The following is a 13748-nucleotide window of genomic DNA, read 5'->3' as shown; positions in this document are numbered from 1 at the left end:
AGGTTGTCGGGTATTTAAATCCAAGTGTCAAAGTAATCTTGATAGTATACCTACATAGGCATGGACTATTTGGAACGAGCTTCGAACTTCACCAAGATGGGTAATTGACACAACACATCAACGAGTTCATGATTCATTCGGTGGGAATGTTATGCGTCGAAAAAGATAATGAAATACAAACAAGGTATAGTATCGTACTGTACCAAGAAGAACAGAAAAAGGAAAACCCCAGACGCTATGCGAAGAGATAAATCAGGGCTTGTGCCCAGACACGACACTCGGCCCACGCGAGGCCGAGCATACTGCACTCTTTAGTGCCATGTTGACCATGATACCAAAGGAAACAAGAAGAAAACAAGAAGAACAAGGAGACGCAGAAATCAAAGAAAGAGGAAACCCCCTGTCAAAGCCGCAGTTCATCTTCCCTGGTGCTAGACGCCAATGAGTGCGTAATAATACGGGCCCCCCTTGAGAATTGGTACACGGGAATTATGAAGAAACATTGAAAGGATATGGGTAATGCATGAAAATGGGAGAACGCGGCTTGAGTGTACATGTCCTAGGGATATCCTGAACCGACAAAAAGCATGGGTATTTCCGTGTGCTGCTAAAAACGAGAAAGCAGAAGTGTAGGAAGAGAGATAGAAAGGAAACGAGGATGCCAGCCCCTGTTCACCACATATCATCATCGTCGTCGTCATCGAGTTGCACGTCGTCGCCGAAGGACGAGTGTCCATACTGGTGGCCTGGGCCATAAGCCTGGCCATTTTCATAGCCCTGCTTGTCGCCCCTCGCATGGCTACCGTAGCGATCATGTGGATCGTCATCATAGTCGTACATGGAAGCGTCGTCATAGGCACTTTCTCCGTAGTGCTGTTGCTCCTGAGACTGTGCGAGACTGTTAGTGATCTTGCGCCCCCCCTGGACAAGGGACATATTCACTTACCTCCTGGTATCGTTGATACTGGGAATACTCATCTGGCTGGTCCCTTGACTTCGATGATCTCTGGGATGATCCAGATGAAACAACTGGCATCTGCGGGTGCATCTGTTGTACCTTGGCTAGGTATGAGTACATGAAGTTGCTCAGCAAGACTTGAGAGTACAGAGCTCGCCGGGGATTCGCAAGCTTGATATGCGCCATCCGGTAAATAGCTCGCTCCTCCAAAATTGAGAAGCGAGTCCATGGATAATCGACATCGGCGCGGAGTACTCGCATTGAGGGCTCAGGAGAAAGGTTTCGTGACGAATGTTTTCGGTGGTGGCCATCACTACTATGCTTCTTTCGCCCACCGCCGAAAATAGAAGAGAAAATGCCATCCTTTTCTTTCTTTGATTCTCCTGATGCTCTCCTCACGCTATCTTTGCGTCGTTCTTCCTCGAGCTTCGGATCAAGGCGGTCTAAGACAAGACTTTCGCGTCCCCGCGGAGTGCTCTCGATAGACGATTGTAAGACATCTAGGCGTGTGTTGTCATGGGTTTTGTCGACAATCTTCGATTTGGCCTTCTTCGAGTCACTGTCCTTGTCCTTTTTCTTGTCTTTTTCCTCGCTGCCCAACAACCAGTGCCAACTAGACTTGCGGCTTCCATCAGAGTCCTTCTTGTCTTTCGATTTCTTGCTCTCGGATTTCCGCTCCTCGGGCTTGCGTTCTTCTGAGATGGTAGGGATGAATGAAAGACTATCGGTGCGGGTGCTGTTGCCAGGTATCATCTGAGGGCTATTGGCAAAGTCATTGAGCGAAGATGCAGGTTCGTGGGGAGGTTGGCGAGGATTATTGGGACGTTTTGGCGCCGGGTCAGGCGAAGGCGTGGGCTTCGACGCTGGTGTAGTTGCCGCAGCACGATCCGATGACAACCTACTTTGTGAAGGTGGACTTGGTATGCGGTTGGATTCAGTGGCGGGAGGCGTTTCAACTATGGCAGGGATCTTCTGATCGCCCGGAGCTATGTTCAAAGTAGATCGACCATTCGAGCTGATACGAGAATGCCATTTCCGTGTATTGGTCTGATCTCCTGAATTGGATCGATCCAGAGCAACATCCGGTTGCCCACCAGCGGTGGACAAGTCTTCCTGCTCGGCCTCGGGCTGATCGATAATCGGAGCGAATGTCGAACTCGCGGTTGAGCTTGCAGCATAAGCTGAGCCATGCGATGAGGCAGAGGAGGCTCGAGCCGGTCGTGTGGTTTTGGGAGCAGGATCGGTCGACACACCGGTTTGCCCCGGGATTGCGGGGTCTTGAGGTGGTAGAACAGCCGGAGGCCTTGCGTCACTCCCGGCAGATTCAGATGCCCCCCGTCCAACTCGCTTGGAGTAGGGCAACTTCTCGCCCTTCTTCAAACTGCCCGCTTTCTTATATTGTGTCCTGGTTGACCGGCGTAAGCTGTTTCCCAGAGGTGTGGGGGGCAGGATGGGCCTGTCCTCATTTCCTGCGATGCCGATATTCTGCATACCGCGCACGAGTGATTCTTTGTCCACCGGTTGCGAATCATCCACCAAACTTTCCAATTGTTGCAAGTTGGGACTCAACATGCCATCTCGCTTACTTGATTGAGAGCGTTGATGTTCCAACCGATCCGCACCATCTGTATAACCCGACGAATTATCGATTTGTCTCGATAACATGGAGCGTTTGCGCTGAAGACCACCTCCCGACCCTTGGCGTTCGGAACCTAAAGTCGAATATTCGCCGGATCTGCGCTTGATATGGTCGGCCTTGCTGTCGAGAAACGACTTGAATTCTTTAGGGGCCAGTTCGGGATGCAGTCGCGCGGGAACCCAGAATAGCCGAGAGGCGTCATCTTCGTCGGCCGAGGGCGAGGGGGGTGGTGCGAATCCTGGGAGGTCAGGATCACCGGCGGCAGCCACATCCATCGACATGCGCCGAATCGCGGCGAGATTGTGCAGTTCCTGAGCGACGGCCGCAGGGTTCGACTCGTAGTCGATATCGTTGAGAGGAAAAGAGGATGTGGCAGTGTCCGAGGGTAATCGAGTACCATCGGCATTCCCCGGATCACTTTCTCGGTCAAAAGACCGATTTGCGACAAGCGGCAGCCGCTGTTCCCCATTTGTCTGTATCGTTTGCACATCCGACGAGGATTGATGCAGTGGGGAGGGGGGAGAAAGAGAGGACTCGGATTCTGCGGCGGCGCGCGGAATTGTCGTTATTGACTCGCCAAGGGGGGATGTTATATAGCTCAGGCGTCTCGGATCGTTACGATCGTAGTCATCGTCGTACATGTGCCCGATGGCCTCCGTCACATGGTGGCTTGGATCGCTAATCGATAGATGGGCGGCGTGACCTCTCCGCGTCGCATGCCCGCCAGCCTCGTGGGCACTCGTGGAAGCCTGCGCGGGTACAAAATATCATTAGAATCAAGAAATCGCCAGTTCGAAGTCGAGGTCCAATTCTCGGGGTTCCATGGGAAGGGGTCCAATTCCACAAGAATGTGGTTGTGGTTGTGCCTGAGGGGTCCGAGGTTGAGGGGTCTCGAACAAAAAAAGTCACGCCCACATGAACCAGAGCAGGGACCGGGAGAGCGACGCACCTGCATGGGAAGCCAGTTGTACAGGGACCAAAAGACGTCAAAGACGGAGCCCGAAGGAAGCTTAAGAGGAGGGGGCAGTGTCAACCACGTTGGATAGGGAGGAGAAACGGGTCATCGAAGCGGGGAAAGAGGAATGGAGACAAAGAACCGGCAGCAGCGTGCTAGACATTCAGATACCGAGTCCGAATGAGGGTTCATGGGTCGAGGAGTTTTGGGAGAAGGAAAGAGAAGAAGAAGGGAGTTTAGCGGGCGGAGAGAAGATGAGGTGAGTGAGAGAGTACATAACCTCCACAGCACCTGACTATCTGAAACTCCTGGAATTCTATTATATTAAGAGTTTCTATCTAGTCTCCTCTATACCTAGGTAATTTTCTATTTTCCCTTCTTTGATTTAGGGCTTTTAGATCTTTCTAGATCTTGATTCATTGAGTACTGTTGGCTCCACTTACATTAAAACGGGGGATGGTGGACGATCGATTGATCTGCATACAATCGCACATGTTCTCTTTTCCCTTTCTTTCTCTACTAGTACACTGTACTTTTTCAGTGATACATTCTTTTCGGTTTGGATTCTAATGTCGGACTCCAAAGAAAGTAGGTCCTACCTCCTTTTCAGAGCTGACTTGCAATATATTTTTTTGAACCGTGACACTGCATCTATGTACCTCGAGGGCTGAGAAAACCACCTCGTACTCCTTACATTCATCTTTGTCAGAAGCTGAAAGGCCTGAATTGACATGGGAAAGATTTGAAACACATAAGAATTTCGGATTTGCCATTGCAGAGCCGCTTGGCATATTCTTGTTTGTAATATCCTTATATGGATGGACTAGAAGGGGTCGGACCTGGGATTCCATAGAACACCGTGTGACTTCCTTCAATCTTCCCCGGCCGAAGGGCAATCGCTGGATATGCCATGTCCACGGGTAAGTGTTCGCATGAGTCAATGACACGAAGAAGGTCCAGCCCAGAATGTGAGATGCCTGAGTACATAGGATCATTATGTTGGAACTATATAAAACTCAGAATGTCAGGGTCAAATGGAGCTGAAAAATGTATTCAACCTAAGAGACTAAGAAGAGACTTGTGAGACGTAGATGGAATAAACTCTGGGGGAAATCACAATCAGATGGGAAATGCTCTGCGAAAAACCGAAAAGATCCAAGATGACAGTATCCCCAAGTCCCCCGCGAAGTAAAAGAAGAAAAAAGAAAAAAAGGCATGAGAACGAGAAACTCCACGCTGAAGAATGTGAGTGACACCAACAACTTTAACATAAATAAAAGAAAGAACGGAATGGACAGGCGTTTGACCGATCCGTATACACCAGGATATATGTAGGGCAAGAGTTGGGGGACGTATGTTCATCAAGTCCCGGAGAAATGTGCATCAAGAGTTCATCACAGTGTGCCAGATGGACCAGCATTGGAATCGTATCGACCTAAGAGGCCTCAACATAGTTGCTGCGAATGAATTAGCCGTCGATTCTAGAAAGTGGAACGAATAAGTTCTTACCTGGGGAAGATGCCCACGCGATCACCAATGCGACCAGTCCACCAGTCTTCCGCCTTATCTGTCCGCTTCATTATGGTAATAATTTCACCCTTTTTGAATCCAAGGTCACCCTCCTGATCCGCATCGAATGTGAAAAGGGCAACGGCCTGGTCTGATCGCAACTGGGCTGCACCAGTCTTTTGTTGGAAGACCGGCTTAGGGGCAGTTGGACGGGTAGGTCTGCGATCCGAGTAGACATAATCCTCCTCGAATGGCGCAGTGTTGCTCCGATTGCGCCCGTAGCTATCAAATGCATCGCCGGCAGGGGACCGGGTTGTCGCGGAACGACCAAGGCCCGAGGCAGGTCGATCATAAACATCATCAGCCCAGGTGTTCGCGCGGCGGGGCTTGTCGCGGTAGTCATAATCATAATCATTGGTGTTGGATCGAGCACGATGGGTACCTTGACCGTAGGCATCGCCCTTGCGTCCCTCCCAGACCACATCGTCATGGCTGTCGTCATAGACAGGAATGTCATTGTACATGGAGTCACCATAGGCCCGCGCGTTGCCTTGGAATGCACGGGAGTTCAGCACGCGCATCAGAGCGTCGGCGGCCGGCGGGGCGCGAATGCTGCCGGTGAGGAGTTGGTTGGCGGTGACCCGGCTGCGGTACAATTTCTCGTTCGCATCCTTGCGTTCGACCAGCATACTGCCTTCCAAACTGACACCGGCGAAGAGACCCTTGGTTTTCGAGTAGGAGAAGACGGCCGCAACGCCCTTGGTACTGGCTGCACCAGCCGCCTCGGCATTTCGGCCAATCGGTCCAGCAGCGAGCGATACATTGCCACCCAGCGTCAGTGTTCCCACTTGGGAGAATGTGCGAACAGCAGCGGCATCATTGAGAATGAAAACAAAGTCGGTCAACTCAAACCCGATCTGTCCTCCAATTCCGGCACCTGCAGTCGCAATGGCTGATGGAGCCGACCAGGACCCATCGCCAAGACGAGCGACAACGATACCGGAGCCGAATCGACCGGAGCCTAGGAAACCGGCCTTGAGAACTGTGAGAACTGCGAGACCCTAAGGAAAAAAGGTCCGTTAGCCATGGATCTTCGCAACCGGAGAATAATGAGTGTCTTACCTTTGCGTTGGCCAAAATCTCTGGGGGAATGACCTTGTCGGGGCCGAATGATTGCCTAGGATCAACAAACGAAGTCAAGATCTTTGCAGCCTTCTTGCACTCGCCTGTTAAGAGAGAGTCCACTGTCAGCCGGATATGCCGCACACGACTGCGGGGAAATGGGCTTTGGAAATGGAGAAAACCTACTGCTCATAGACGCGGGCAGCGGATTGTGAATCCCGAAACCCATCTTGTGTGATTATCGAGGTATACAAACGGAAACTGGGGAGGGGGAAATGGGGGGAAATGGAGGAGCTGTTGATGTCTACGGGGTTTCGAGGGTAACGGTTAGTCAGTGTGGGCCTGATGACGGCGAATGCGGGACGCCGGTTCGTGGGAGGCTCAAGATGTACCTCGCAGCACCCCAAGATTGCAGTCAATCCTAGAGACAGTACACTGTTGGAGATACTTTCAGGACACTAGATATCAATTGGTGATAAAATCTCCTCAAGGGTTGCCAGCCCTTGGTATCTCACGTATCTGGGCAATCTTGGGGTCTCTTGGCTCCGTGTTTAATAGTGGCGGAGCGAGACGAAGGTTGCTTGGCAAATTGGGAGTTCCTTAACAATGGATTAAAAAGGAAAAGGATAACGAGAACAAAGAGACTATAACCAAAGCAATAGTCTCCTGATGTGTAGAGAAACATGTGTATAGCCATAGTATTACATACTTGCAGATGTCCCAGCCCTGGAGGTGCCAAGACCTGTTATCGTATCGCGATTGTCTCATCCGGAATCAACCTTGGGAACCTCGGAACTTATCCACCTCCATACACTTCGTGAATGCAAGGTCATGGTGGGATTATGATCAATATCTGACTCGCTAGACGCGAAAAATGGCATCAGGTATGCTATCTATGTGCCCCACCCCCAGAAACACCCCTGACAGGCCAATTCGTCCAGTTCGCATTTGCGTTTGCGGCGACGAGGGCACTGGCAAGTCCAGTCTCATCACCTCGCTCGTCAAAGGTGTGTTTGTTACGAACAAAATCCAACCAGTCCTCCCCCAAATTACCATCCCTCCTACCCTCGGGACCCCTGAAAATGTCACCACCACGACCGTCGTCGACACCTCGGCCCTTCCCCAGGAACGGAACAATCTCGCGCGAGAGATACGGAAATGCAACGTGATTCTCCTCGTATATTCCGACCACTACAGCTATGAACGGGTAGCTCTGTTCTGGTTGCCATACTTCCGCTCGTTGGGCGTCAATGTCCCGGTAGTCCTTTGTGCCAACAAGTCCGACCTGGCGACTGGTCATAGTGAGACGCGAGTGGTTGAGGAGGAGATGCTTCCTTTGATGGCAGAGTTTAAGGAGATCGACTCTTGTATACGTACGAGTGCCCGGGAACACCGTAATGTTAACGAAGCCTTCTTCGTTTGCCAAAAGGCTGTCACGCACCCGATCGCGCCACTGTTCGATTCCAAGGAGGCGGCTTTGAAGCCCGCAGCGGTGGCAGCTTTACAAAGGATATTCTATCTCTGCGACAAAGATCGCGATGGGTATCTGTCTGATAAGGAGCTCAAGGATTTCCAAATCCGGTGCTTTTCCAAACCATTGAACGAAGCGGATCTCAACCACATCAAGGACACCATTCAAAAAGCCTATCCGGACTCAGTTACGGAGTCAGGCATTGACTGCCAAGGGTTTATTCATCTGAACAAATTGTATTCGGAGAAAGGGCGGCACGAAACAGTCTGGATCATCTTGCGGGCGTTTCAATACACGGATAATCTCTCCCTGCAAGAGAAATTCCTACACCCGAAGTTCGAAGTACCGCCGTACGCTTCTGCCGAACTATCACCCGAAGGCTATCGATTCTTTGTGAATCTCTTTCTTCTATCTGATAAGGATAATGATGGGGGATTGAATGAAGCCGAACTTGCATCCTTGTTTGCCCCCTACCCCGGGCTTGCCTGCGTCATGGGTGGACAGTTCGTTCCCATCATCCACAGTCCGCAATGAGGCAGGGCATGTAACACTGCAAGGGTGGCTTGCTCAGTGGAGTATGACTACTTTCCTGTCTCCCAAAACTACCCTGGAATACTTGGCATACCTGGGCTTTGAGCCCTCTGACCAAAGTGATCAATCTATTACTGCGGCGTTGAAGGTTACACGCCCACGAAGAAAACGTCGCCGCCCGGGCCGTGTTGGACGAAATGTTGTCCAATGCCATGTTCTGGGAGCCCCTGGGTCTGGAAAATCGGCCCTGCTCGATGCACTTCTTTCCCGCGGATTCAGCACTACCTACCACCCTACCATCCAACCTCGTACCGCAGTGAACACGGTGGAGCTTCCGGGAGGGAAACAGTGCTACCTGATTTTGGATGAACTTGGGGAGCTGGAGCCCGCTTTGCTGGAGAACCAGTCCAAACTGCTGGATCAGTGCGACGTGATTGCGTACACATACGATTCCTCGGATCCGGACTCATTTTCGTACATTCCTGCATTGCTGGCGAAATATCCTCACCTGGAGGAGCTCCCGAGTGTGTTCATTGCCCTCAAGGCCGATTTGGATCGGACGACGCAGCGAGCCGAGCACCAACCTCATGAATACACGGCTATGCTGAACATGCCTAGTCCCCCGCTCCATGTGAGTGTAACGTGGAGTTCCATCCAGGAGGTGTTTGTCCATATTGCCGAGGCTGCCATGGAGCCCAGCACTGCTTTCCCGCGCAGTGAAGAGGATGTGGAGGGTAAATGGATGTCGTGGGGAATTGCCCTTGGAGCGGTGGTTTGTGCAGGTGCCGCCGCGGTGATGATATGGCGACGAGTCGGGAGCGGCAATTAAGATCTCCTTCGTTCATGTTCTATACCATACCCCATAATTTAATGTGCAAATAAATGTAAAATGATCTCAATACATCCCATGGATTTATCTGCTTTATTTCAATTGGCCTTGGGTGTATGATACTTAGTCAGGCACATCGGCTCAGCCGGAGTTAAGCCGGTCCCCCGCCAGGCACGCGGTGTGTTCTCCGCTCGAACGTTACCCCGGACATCATTTCCCTTGCTGATCCTCCCTCGCGTCTCGACTTGTATTGTCGAATCCAACCTACAACCTCCAGACCTCGAACCCTGATATCGTTATATACATCATATCAAGTACATATATATATACATTTGTGATTATCGGGCTTATCGCGCACCTCAACTCGCTGTCGCCCCCGACCATATTCTGCAACCTGTCCATCACCCATTCCAGCACATAGGAGCTTGGGGATATCGGTATATAAGACTGGAAGAGGAAAGACTGCATAGAGTACAGCAAAGTTTGCGCATTTGCCTTATCGGATCCAAGGTTGCGCTGTTGGTCACACCAGATCTCAGCCCGAGTTCAAATTGCGCCTGTACGAGTGACGACTAATCATGTTGTAAGCAACGCACTTTCTTTGCTTTCCCACTTACTCTCTACTTTCAGTCTGAGCCTTGTGTTCTCATTACCAAACGTAATTTGAGAGAATTGCATTGCTCTCAGGTACCAGATAAATCACTTCATTTGCTGACACCAGCAGCAGCGTCCTTCCCCCTCCCCCTCCGCGCTATACCATCCCTGTCGCCTATGCGGCAGGGGCGGCGAATGGCATGGCGGTTCCTGTTGTGGAAACGAATAACACTATTACCCACCCGGAGAATGGGTGTCCATTGCAAGTTGGTGAGGGTATGTGTGCGCCGCGATCGCTGATGTCCCTGCATATATCCATTGCTTCAAGATCTCAGAGGTAGCTTACGTTTTATATTGCGACAGGAACGTACATACTCCAGGATGATCTTCTCCTCGCAACACCGCCTCCCCACCCATCTGAAGCTCCTATCATAAACCCCAACCCTCTTGCGACGCTACCCACACCCCCGACTACCGGCGTAAAGTTATCTCTTGTTACCCTCGACGCTCGAAAGAAGCCTCCGACTTTCTTGAAGTCGGCTGTTACAGCTCCCCAATTCGGAGATGGAAACCCCGCGCTTGCGGCACCACCTGTCGCAGCAAAGGACGCATCGAAGAGACGGAAGCCCAAGAACAACATCATCAAGAGCAGTTCTTCGTTCGTGTCCCGAGTCATCACACATGAGACATCTGCCAAGCGATTGGGGGATCGTGACTGGAACGGTGTTTTTGCCTTTGCGAATATCAACCGAGCATTCCAATGGCTCGACCTTAGTTCGCCTACGAAGGAGGAGCATCTTACGAAGGTCCTCTTCACCAAGGCGCACATGCTCTGTCATGATATCAACGAACTCACCAAGACATCATCGCATTTGGACATTGTGATGGGATCTTCTGCGGGCGACATTATTTGGTATGAGCCCATGTCGCAGAAGTACGCTCGGATCAACAAAAATGGCGTGATTAACTCCTCCCCCGTCACTCACATAAAATGGCTCCCTGGGTCTGAGAACTTGTTCATAGCATCCCATGCGAACGGTGCGCTGGTCGTGTATGACAAGGAGAAGGAGGATGCCCTTTTCACCCCCGAGGCGAACGGCCATTCCGAACAAGAAATCGGACGATTGCCATTGGACATCCTCAAGTCCGTGAACTCCAAGAACCAGAAGACCAACCCGGTCTCATTTTGGAAAATGGCGAACCAGAAAATTTCAAGCTTCTCCTTTTCGCCGGATCAAAGACATCTGGCCGTGGTTCTTGAAGATGGGTCGTTGCGGCTCATGGATTACTTGAAAGAGGAGTAAGTTTGGCCTATGTTGAGGGAACCGAACAATTCCCACCTAACAATTTCTAGGGTCCTGGATATATTCCGCAGCTACTATGGGGGCCTGATCTGTGTCTGCTGGTCGCCGGATGGCAAATACATCGTAACCGGAGGCCAGGATGACTTGCTGACGATTTGGTCTTTCCCTGAGCGCAAGGTTGTCGCCAGATGCCAAGGACACAACTCCTGGGTTTCGTGCGTAGCATTCGACCCCTGGCGTTGTGACCAGAAGACATACCGGTTCGGCAGCGTCGGCGACGACTGCCGCCTCCTCTTGTGGGACTTCAGCGTCGGCATGCTCCATCGTCCTCGGGCACATCAAGCTTCAACTCGAAATCGATCTAGCATTGTAGTGCCAAATTCACAAGCTGCCAACCGCCACCGTGCAGACAGCGGTGACAACCGTATGCGCTCAGACTCTAATGAAACAGCCAAGTCCAGCGAAGATATCGAACAGATGAGTCACCCCGTGGAACCGAGGTCTCGAACAGCTCTTTTGCCCCCGATCATGGTAAGCATTGATTGATGCCCAAATTTACAGCTTCAAAAGACTAACTGCTCCCATAGTCCAAAATTGTTGGCGAAGATCCCACCTGCTGGCTTGGCTTCCAGAAAGATTGCATCATGACTTCCTCCCTTGAAGGTATGTGTGTATAAACGAGGTTTTCGAGCCCGAATAATCTAACAGTTTGATACAGGCCATATCCGCACTTGGCATCGACCCAGCGACAGCGTCGTCAAAGCATGATGCTCCATTTGAGGGCTTACCGTATGCTTTTCTGGTACAGGATGACTTGGAAACTCCGTCCTTGATGTACCAAGTAATCGAAATCGATTCAACAATGTTGGAAGCCCTGGAGGTTACCAATCGGGGCCGGGTGCAGTTTTTTAGCGTGGGCAATTTTTTTATTTTTCATTTTATTTTCCTTTTAACACGTATGATATCTTTTCATGTCAATATTACATATAGAATATAAGGACCCGTGAAAATGACGCCGAAAATGACAGCTTCTGGCGCTAGAAACGGCCGCCTTTCCACCTACGCATCGCAGTTACAAGTCTTCCCAGTCTTAGCACCCCATTTACTTCAAGGCATTATGGCTCCAAGACTCTCTCCTGCGAAACTCATTCTCAGGAAGTAAGACCCGAACTGGGGTCAAGTTCCTCACGAACAGTCAGCCTAGCCTACTGACTGAACCAAGGGTCATCGAGGATCTGTCTCGCTGATGCTCTTGCTGACGGTTCAAAGTACAACAAGCTTCCAATGATTTCTCCCAGTCTCGTTATATCCTCTCTTGTGAGATCAGGGGTCCGGCGTCCATCAAAATACACTTCTTCCAGCCATTCTTGCAGGTTGGGCTCGGAGCTTCCCGCGGTCACGTCCTCTCCTTTGTCCATCGTATCCCATATATTTTGCCATCTTTTAGGTAGATCGTCACTCGCCATCTCTTGCATTTGACCAATGAGAATTGGGGGTGTGATTAGGAAGTTGTCAAAAGGTGGCTGGCCCGTGAAAAGTTCAAAGAGCTGTCATGGTTATCAATTTAGTCGTGTGTAGCGTTGAGGCTTGTATCACTTCACGTACCATACAGCCCATACTCCATAAGTCAACATGATGATCAATTTCATCCTGGAATATAACTTCGGGTGCTCGAACAGGCAAAGGTGTGTGCAGTGTGTGAGGGACGGCAGTACATAAAAATGATTCTCCGAAGTCCAGTATCTTGATCGACTGAGTCGAGTTCCAAGAACGGGTTCGATATGAGGTGGGCTTCACGATAAACTCCGGCACGCCGAGCTCAAGGTCTTTCCCATCGCGCCTCTGGACACGGCCTATTTTAGGTTTTCCTAAAATCTCAAAGAAAACGTCTTCGGTTACCTTATCCAAGCAAGGCATAGTAAAGGCCGAATTGCGAGTGTGTATATCTATTTTAGGTGAGAATTGTCGGACTTCTCCCCAGTGAGTGAGTTACTGTACCTCCATGTCCAATATTTCGTTGGTGTAAATCATTAAGCCCAGCGAGACTTTGCTTGGCAATGATTTTGGCAAGCCTTCCTGGAAGTCTCCCACCGGAAAAATGAGTATCAATGACGTCCGGAATGTTTGGCCCCAAAAGCTCATAAACGAGACATTTGTGAAATCCATTTGGACCCGTCAAATCGAAATCATCGAGCAACTGCACCACATGCGCCGGACTAGGGTGATAAGACGCCAGTTCCCTCATAGTTTGGAGTTCTCGCGTCTCCCTCTCATGTTCCAGTTCTGCAACAGAAATCTTCACAGCGACGTAAGTTTCTGTCCTGCAAAAGTTAATTGTGATTAGCTGGGACTACCGCGCGTTACACTTGCATGTCTTACTTTTGATCTCTCGCCGCCCAAACTGTCGAGTAGCCACCCCACCCTAGTTTATGCAACACCTTGTACCTTCCAGCTTTAAGGCATTCTCCTAAGGTGACTGGGTGGTAACCGCCTTGTCGGTAGCGATGAAGTGGCTCCACATCAATGGGGGAAATATAGGTAGGCTGGTCCATCGAACCCTTGTCGGCGTTGGTAGACATGAACTTGTGGAAAATGCAAGAACTTCTCAAGGAAACAATACGCTTCCGTGGAAAGCAGGCGATGTTCCTCATACTGGACCGATATGGTCGGTACAGATAATGTCAGTCATAAGTCCAAAATACGTAAATACGTCCTACGCGCCCTTGAATAGCCAATCACATGATCTGAAAAGCAGACTCAGACTTTCAAGCGGCAATTAATTGGGCAGCACCGCACCTCTAAGTCGTGTCAATCAATTGAGATGTCAGTATGAGAC

General features: G+C 50.5%; 5 protein-coding genes across 5 annotated transcripts; 2 read left to right on the top strand and 3 right to left on the bottom strand.

The window, feature by feature from the left end:
* Window positions 1-672: 672 nt before the first annotated feature.
* Window positions 673-3673, bottom strand: N7489_007505 (putative telomere silencing protein Zds1; the record flags this gene model as incomplete). Its single annotated transcript, XM_056713255.1, has 3 exons — window positions 3547-3673; window positions 947-3346; window positions 673-888 (listed from the first exon to the last, which is right to left on the bottom strand). Exons 1-3 carry the CDS (start codon window positions 3550-3552, stop codon window positions 673-675), a joined length of 2622 nt encoding a protein of 873 aa, XP_056566970.1. The 5' UTR covers window positions 3553-3673.
* Window positions 3674-4987: 1314 nt separating this feature from the next.
* On the bottom strand, window positions 4988-6412 carry N7489_007504 (SYLF and SH3 domain-containing protein; the record flags this gene model as incomplete). The annotated part of the gene is made up of 4 exons (XM_056713254.1): window positions 4988-5009; window positions 5062-6122; window positions 6184-6287; window positions 6370-6412. 4 exons carry the CDS (start codon window positions 6410-6412, stop codon window positions 4988-4990), a joined length of 1230 nt encoding a protein of 409 aa, XP_056566969.1.
* A 645-nt stretch (window positions 6413-7057) lies between these two features.
* On the top strand, window positions 7058-9014 carry gem1 (ERMES complex Ca(2+)-binding regulatory GTPase GEM1; the record flags this gene model as incomplete). Its single annotated transcript, XM_056713253.1, has 3 exons — window positions 7058-7067; window positions 7125-8150; window positions 8179-9014. 3 exons carry the CDS (start codon window positions 7058-7060, stop codon window positions 9012-9014), a joined length of 1872 nt encoding a protein of 623 aa, XP_056566968.1.
* A 578-nt stretch (window positions 9015-9592) lies between these two features.
* N7489_007502 (WD40 repeat domain-containing protein) lies at window positions 9593-11680 on the top strand (the record flags this gene model as incomplete). The annotated part of the gene is made up of 6 exons (XM_056713252.1): window positions 9593-9597; window positions 9739-9884; window positions 9972-10908; window positions 10963-11443; window positions 11500-11575; window positions 11631-11680. The coding sequence occupies 6 exons, from the start codon at window positions 9593-9595 to the stop codon at window positions 11678-11680; spliced, it is 1695 nt and encodes a 564-aa protein (XP_056566967.1).
* A 437-nt stretch (window positions 11681-12117) lies between these two features.
* On the bottom strand, window positions 12118-13491 carry N7489_007501 (uncharacterized protein; the record flags this gene model as incomplete). The annotated part of the gene is made up of 4 exons (XM_056713251.1): window positions 12118-12459; window positions 12518-12858; window positions 12911-13233; window positions 13292-13491. 4 exons carry the CDS (start codon window positions 13489-13491, stop codon window positions 12118-12120), a joined length of 1206 nt encoding a protein of 401 aa, XP_056566966.1.
* Window positions 13492-13748: the final 257 nt, after the last annotated feature.

Source organism: Penicillium chrysogenum, assembly GCF_028827035.1.
Source record: "Penicillium chrysogenum strain IBT 35668 chromosome Unknown utg000004l_segment0_segment0, whole genome shotgun sequence".
Classification (NCBI taxonomy): domain Eukaryota; kingdom Fungi; phylum Ascomycota; class Eurotiomycetes; order Eurotiales; family Aspergillaceae; genus Penicillium; species Penicillium chrysogenum.
Note: the sequence above shows the minus strand (reverse complement) of the source record. Positions and strands in the feature narration are given on the sequence as shown.